The sequence below is a fragment of the Colobus angolensis genome, unplaced genomic scaffold (assembly GCF_000951035.1).
Source record: "Colobus angolensis palliatus isolate OR3802 unplaced genomic scaffold, Cang.pa_1.0 Scaffold243, whole genome shotgun sequence".
NCBI lineage: Eukaryota > Metazoa > Chordata > Mammalia > Primates > Cercopithecidae > Colobus > Colobus angolensis.
The window spans coordinates 3,145,641-3,153,309 of record NW_012115633.1 but is presented as its reverse complement, the minus strand read 5'-3'; the positions used below and the strand labels follow the sequence as shown (position 1 = coordinate 3,153,309).

General features: G+C 39.2%; 1 protein-coding gene across 2 annotated transcripts in view; it reads right to left on the bottom strand.

Moving 5' to 3' along the window:
- The window catches only part of PRKDC (protein kinase, DNA-activated, catalytic polypeptide), a 189,562-nt gene that overhangs the window by 156,746 nt on the left and 25,147 nt on the right, over positions 1-7,669 (bottom strand). For both annotated transcript variants that reach the window (XM_011945691.1, XM_011945692.1), the window contains exons 16-21: positions 7,134-7,286; positions 4,978-5,093; positions 4,160-4,319; positions 3,395-3,481; positions 2,104-2,223; positions 1,511-1,670 (exon numbers count right to left, since the gene is read on the bottom strand). In XM_011945691.1, coding sequence (XP_011801081.1) covers positions 1,511-1,670; positions 2,104-2,223; positions 3,395-3,481; positions 4,160-4,319; positions 4,978-5,093; positions 7,134-7,286 — 796 coding nt within the window. The remainder of the gene's footprint in view (positions 1-1,510; positions 1,671-2,103; positions 2,224-3,394; positions 3,482-4,159; positions 4,320-4,977; positions 5,094-7,133; positions 7,287-7,669) is intronic.

Below are 7,669 nucleotides of genomic sequence, written 5' to 3'. Positions count from 1 at the left end.
AATATACAATGAAGTCTTCAAGATCTATGACACCTTCAACTTATTCACAAACAGTTCCGAAAAAAATGTCCCTTGTAAATATAAAAACATGCACAAACACACAATAGAGAAAGTACATGCGATAACATAAATGGTACAAAATCTTAATAACTGGTGAATCTAGAGAGAACTCATGGAGTTCTTTTTACTGTTACTACAACTGTTCTGGAAGTTTCATACATCAAAAGAAGTTATTAAAACACTAACTTTTGTCTCTTACATGATACATTTTGTTTTGTCACCTAATGTTGCTTACTTTCTGCTTTTCTCAAGGATCGAATAATCTAGATAGAGTATATGTTTAACAGGCAAATCCTTTAAAACAATCACAGTAACTTCCTTTATTAATCTAAAACAAATCTTTTCAATGAGTTAATTAACAGAACTCAAAAAAGAAAATTAAATACTACAAAGATATATGCTATCAGATACATTCATTTTACTAAGTGATGTATTTGTCACGAACACTCAAATTATGGCACTCCTTACATAAACGTGAATTTTAAAAGCTATAAAGATCAACTAGTTTGTAATTTTGGTCTCTAAAATATACTTGTTATTACAATCTGTAAAAAAATTGTGACTCTTTCTTCATAAACTCTGCATATGTACTGAGGATGTCACAAAAACCAGACACAGTGCATGAAATCTGTCACACAACTTTCACTTAATGTTTCCAAGCCAGTAAGATTGAACAATAAAATAATGATTTACATAAGTAAAACCTCACAATTTTTTTTCTGTATTTCTTTTTTTGGCCTCATGAAGAAAAAAACCTTACAAATTAATACTTGACTTCTACTTTGAAGATAGTAAAGCTTAAATGATTACAAATACTTCAGTCTTTCTCCCAACGGAATCTGTTTGCTTGCATCGGATGACAAGGTCTCTTTTCATTCCAGTTTAAGTAAGTCCGTGCCCCACCCTAACTCTTAAGTCCTACTGTTTTTCTTGACTAGTAATATTTTTACCTGGACAGATAATTTTCTTCTTTGACTCTTTTCCCAAACCTATTTTTTCTATGATGACATTTTTTTCCCAATTCTTAATTAGCTACCCTTAGTGTGCTTCATTAGCTATGTTTTAAAAAGCAATAAAAATCTAGTGAAAGTAAAAATAGAAAATCACTACAGAATTTTCTGAAGTTTTTAATTCCTGACTGATTTATTCAACAAAGTTTTTTGCAAAGCAGTGTATTAGGAGCCATAAAAGACAGTCCTTGTCTTTGAAGATTTTATAAATCTTAGTAAGCTATAAGGGAGTAAATGAAAAATATTTTTAATACCTCAACTATGTTTCTTTATCACAATTAGAGTCAGATAAATTAGGGAAATTACAAAAACAGCAATCAAACATATTTTGAACACATTGGGTTTACATTTCAGAAGTTACCAAAATACAGTCCTACCTATTATAGTTACTCCATTTCCATTTTAATTACAATACACATCGCAATTCTTCTAAACCTTACCTGACAAGGCTGAAGTCTTCAGGTAGCCATCCAGGCAGGGGAGAATGTCTTTGTAATAAGGCTGCATTACATGTCTGTCGATATAAATTGACCATTCTTCTAGAGCATTCAGGCCTACTTCTGCCAAGGGGGTATAGCTCAGGCCCAGTTTGAAAGCCATCTGTATGTTAACACAAACAAGTTAAACTGAAACACAAGAAATATAAGATTTAAAGGAAAAAAAACACCACGTAATTGTGGTTTCTAATTAATACTCCTTTTATTGCTGGACACCCGACACTGCTGGAGTGTGCAGTCGAGGTAATTAGGAGGAAAGCAAGCAGCTGTCTCTGTGGCTGTAGTATACCGCAGCCTTCCAAGACACACAGGTTTAACCCTCACATTGACCTCCAAGTGCAGTTCAGAGTCACCAAGGGTCTAAGTCCCAAAGCCAGTAAGTGGCAGAAACAGACCCTGACCCGGGTACGCCTGTGAGGAAACACTTGCTGGGATTGCCTTGGCAAGAGCGTGGTGTTTCCATGTGCTCTGGGACTCACGACAGTCCCAGATGTCTTGAACAGAGCCCAGATGGCTCTGTTCAAGACAACACCTACTTGCAGCGCAGGAATGTAGGCTCTAATATCGAGTTCGATGATGTCGTGAGGCAGGGACAGAAGAAAGGTCAAACAGGAGGCCAAAAGTTCATCTTTGTATTGCTTCATTTTAACTGCCACCTTAATAAGAAAGAAGACAATAATGTATATCTGAATAGAGCCTACATTTGAAAATCAACTAAAAAGTATTTGCCCTATTCTCAAATACAAAAATGGGCACGTAGCCTTTATTGACATGACCACATTCACTTACAAATTACACACTAACCTCCAGGAAAGTTAATTTATTGAAATGCTTAATACCTACTACATGGAAAAACAAGAATCTATTTCATTTTGAGTTGTCATCACTCAATTGAATTACGCTAAGAGAGCTCGAGGGCCTTTTTTTTTTGTAAGATAGAGTCGTGCTGTCACCCAGGTGAGTGCAGTGGTGCAACTCTGCTCACTGCAACCTCTGCCATCCTTCAAGCGGTTCTCCTGCCTCGGCCTCCCAAGTAGCTGGAATTAAAGGCACACATCACCACATCTGGCTAATTTTTTGTATTTTTAATAGAGATGGGATTTCACCATGTTGGCCAGGCTGGTCTTGAACTCCTGCTCTCAAGTGATCTACCCACCTTGGCCCCCCAAAGTGCTAGGATTAAAGGTTTGAGCTACCATGCCTGGCTGAGGGACTTTTGAAGCACAATAACTTCCTCTACTAGTTTTTTTAGGACCTCACTCCCACTCTAGATTTAGCAAACACATTTTTAATTAATTTATTTATTTATTTGAGACACAGTCTCGCTCTCTTTCCCAGGCTGGAGTGTAGTGGCACTATCTTGGCTCACTGCAACCTCCATCTCCCAGGTTCAAGCTATTCTCCTCCCCCAGCCTCCTGACCCAACACAATTCTTTTTTTTTTCTGAGACAGAGTCTCACTGTGTCGCCCAGGCTGGAGCACAGTGGCGCAATCTCAGGTCACTGCAACCTCTGCCTCCAGGGTTCAAGCAGTTCTCCTGCCTCAGCCTCCTGAGGAGCTGGGATTACAGGCATGCACCACCACGCCAGACTAATTTTTGTATTTTTAGTAGAGACGTGGTTTCACTACATTGGTCAGGATAGTCTCCAACTCCTGACCTTGTGATCCGCCCACCTTGGCCTCCCAAAGTGCTGGGATTAAGGGCATGAGCCACCGCACCCAGCCCCAATCCTTAAAATTATTATTTATGATCACTAGGATTTTTTCAATAAACATTCATTTAAAAATAGTTCATGATAACACTAAGATTAATCATTTAAAAATTACCTCTTTGCCAAATTTCACAAATAAAGCAAAGCAAGAATGCTTTTCTGGGTCTTCAGGAGAGCGTTTCAGACTCTTTGGACTAACTCCCTGTCAAATAAAACAGCAAGTTAGTACACTGAACAAGAATCAGGAGACTGTATCCTAATCCAGTAGTTCCCAGCCTGTCTTCAGAGGCGTGAATCCATTTCAAGTTACCAACATCTAATGAAGACAGGAGGGAGAATCAACTCTGCAGACGTTTCAAGGCACAGGCCAGTCAGAACAAGAGGAGGGAAGGTGGTGGCTAGTGAGAAGCCATGGACACGACTAAGTCCATTCCCTCTTTCTCATCTCACCCTGTAATTCCCAAGTGGGCTCATCAGATGACTGGCTGAAGCGTCCAGAATGCTAATCCAGTTTTTCTCAAACTTTACTAGGTGCCAGAATCACTTGGTAGCTCCTAGCACAGGCGGCAGAGCCCTGCCCCCAGAGTTTCTGATGCAGGAAGCAATGCTCAAGGATGCTGGTCCTGCGACCACACTTTGAAAGGCCTTGTTAATCTTACATAATTAGCCAGGTGCATGAGCATCACGGCAAAAAATGCTGCTAGCTTTTTAGAGTGCTATTCAACTGCCAGCCACTCACATATCAATTTTTAAAAACACATATAATAAAATTAGTAGACTTTAAAACTGCATAGGCCACAATCACATATTTCATGATACATTTATATAAACTCATAACCTAAAAAAATGCAAGATTCAATGTCCTGCAAAAAAGACTCACCTCGAAATATTTTATTTTCTTGGCATTTCTTACTGTAATAGAAAGCAATTTGTAGAAACCACTGATGAGGGGCAACCTTGTAGACTGTAAAATTAATTCATATGAAAATGAGTACACCCATGGTTCAAAAAATTCTGCTTGTTTCTCAGGGAGAATCTCTCTGTAAAAACAAATTAGAAATTGAAGGTAGAAATTTTTATCATACTGATCTTAAAATTATAAGGGACACAAATAACTAAGCTACAATTCCATTGCATAACATTTTTAGGTATCCTAAAATGTTTAGTTATATCTATAATCCATTTTTCTCTGAGGATCTTTTAAACATAAAAAATAATGAAAACTGTAAGCTAGGACACTTACATACATTTTTAAAGATCTATATAATCGATCATAGAGTTTGTCTTTTATTATTTCTTTTTTTTTTTTGAGATGGAGTCTCGCTCTGTTGCCCAGGCTAGAGTGCTGTGGTGCAATCTCGACTCACTGCAAGCTCTACCTCCCGGGTTCACGCCATTCTCCTGCCTCAGCCTCCCGAGTAGCTGGGACTACAGATGCCCGCTACTACGCCCAACTAATTTTTTATATTTTTAGTAGAGACCAGGTTTCACTGTGTTAGCGGGTGAAACCGGATGGTCTCGATCTCCTGACCTCGTGATCCGCCCACCTCGGCCTCCCAAAGTGCTGGGATTATAGGCGTGAGCCATTGCGCCCGGCCTATTATTTCATTTCTTATATCTACATAAGGGATTTTCTTTATTATAGCCAATAAGTAACAATCATTTTCATTCTTAAATCATTAGAATTTTACAAAATACCTGCAAAATTCCACCAGGTTAATGAAAGCCGAAAAATCTTTAGGTTTAGCCGGATGCAAGTTAGCCGCTGGATCTGAAGTCGGGATCATCCAAACACCAGGAGCCTCATCTCCGTTCTTAAAGAGTAATTGTAGCAAAGAAACATTGTACCATTCAATCACGAATCACTCAACAAATAACTTTCCAACTGACTTCATGGTCAAGACCTGATGCTATGAAGAAAGAATGCAACAGCAAGAAAGACCAAGATGGGTGCTCAAGAGCTATAGTCTGATAAGAAGGGCAGGACTTGCAGAAAGCGTTAATCAAAAGGACTCTCGGGAAGTGATGAGAGAATGGGACAAATAGAAAAATGCCAAGGGTGGGCAGCACTTCTTGAGGGAGCTAGCAATAATGCCTTGACAGAGACAGAATTTTAACAGGTGACCTAGAGATTTCAAGTGAAGAAACAGAGAAATAGAGAAATTACTAACAGTATTAAGAAAGATAAATGAAAAATATGGTATTGTGGAAGTGCACGAAGATCAGTTTTAAACATGCTAAGTGTCGCCAAATTTGTGTTACCAAACACAACTGCGTATTCAAATTAAAATGTTGCACAAGTAGCTAGAAATAGAGAGCAGAAACCAACAAGGGAGGAGGAGGCTGAAGACCAAACATATCTGGGAAGTGCTAACAGGTGGTCGTTGATCTGTTGGAATGAAGCTGGAAGGGCAGGGAACAGAGGAGAAAGGGAAGCCACTGAAGACAGCAATGAACACACACGTGTTCTAAAATGCAGGTCTGTCAGCTGACACAGTTCAAGTAAGTCCCTTTGGGCAAGTTTTTTTTTTTAATAAAATTATTTTAGACATATGCAAAGCACAAGAGCAATAAAGCACACATCAGTGTTGCTACCTATCATTCAGCATGGAAAAGAGAATACTGCAAGTACAACAAAGCTGATGTGACCACAGGCTTGTACCGTTTTCCCTTCATGTTTCCTCTGCACATTCTCCCCATTACCTCTTGTCTAACTTCTCAGGACTGCAGTGGAGGTACTGACACGTGAACTCGAATCAGCACGATCTAGTCTGAAACAATCACTGCAGTCGAAAGCAAGCGAGATGCCTCCCCAGGATCTCAGTTCTTTCTCGTCAGCCTAATTACCGTGGAGTCCAGTTACCATCAATGCCTTGGACAAGAACAGGGCAGCTCCAGGCTGGTGGCCTTAAGCCATGACTTATCCTTTTTTTTCTGAGAGAGTCTCGCTCTGTCGCTGAGGCTGTAGCACAGTGGCACCATCTCAGCTCACTGCGAGCTCTGCCTCCGGGGTTCACGCCATTCTCCTGCCTTTACCTCCTGAGTAGCTGCGATTAGGGCGCCCGCCGCCACGCCTGGCTAATTTTTTTTTTTTTGAGACAGTCTCTGTCGCCCAGGCTGGAGTGCAGTAGCGTGATCTCGGCTCAATGCAAGCTCCGCCTCCCAGGTTCATGCCATTCTCCTGCCTCAGCCTCCCAAGTAGATGGGACTACAGGTGCCCGCCACCATGCCTGCCTAATTTTTTGTATTTTTAGTAGAGACAGGGTTTCACTGTGTTAGCCAGGATGGTCCCGACCTTGTGATCCATCTGCCTCAGCCTCCCAAAGTGCTGGGATTACAGGTGTGACCAACCGCACCAGGCCTAAGCCACGACGTACCTTTAACCCAGGTTAGGAAAATTAGGTGCAGAAAAAAGGGAGGGCATTTTCTTATTTCTCTTCCTATTATCTATACTCTTCTATCACAGGAACACATTTAACACCTTGTACCACAAGTTTCCTTAACTATAAACAAGAGCAACCCCAGGTTTCCCTATCCTACACAAAGTCATTTCTACCTAAGATTTCTGTCACTGTTTACTATTGCTAAGGAATAAGAAACAAATGAGCCTAGTAAATAACTTTTATAAAAAAAAAATTAACATATATAAATTACTTTTTGAACCATCTAGTAATAACATTTTCTATACAATAGGTTACATCCAACAGAAATGCATCAATGGCACATAATAATCCTGAAGAAGCGAATTTTCTTCAGTCCTCCTCTACAAATGTGCTATTATCCCCTAAATATTTATACGCAAAGACAGTTGATACAAAAATGATGAAAAATTACTACTAATAAAAATTTCTAACCTCTTGTTCCCCAACAGTCTGTGTTTGTAGTGTAAGATCCAATTTCTCAACGATCTTCAAAACGGATTTTACAAATTCATCATAAAGTAAATGATTCAGACTTTCACTGGAGGAATTCACAGAGAAAAATGCTTCATCTGCTAAAATAGAATCCTTTAAATAAAAAAAAATCAATAAACTTCAAAATCTTGTGCAAAAAAGTATTAGTATGAGTATTTTATAAGCATTAAGACACATATACAGATGTACGTGCCGATTTGGGTATTATGGAAACAGTGATGATAAACTGTAGCAGATTTACCTGGAAGTTTTCAAGCTGCAAGATACCTTCCTAAATTATTATAATAGCATCATTTCAGTCAGATATCATTTATCCAGTCATGTAACAAATACTTACTCTGTATATAGTGGTAAGTGAGAAGATTTAGGCCAACCTTGTCAAAGCATTTACCCCAATTAATTTGTGGATGTGTATGTATAAACACAAATATGTGTAATATGCATCTACAGACACTATGTCTGTGTACATGTAAGGA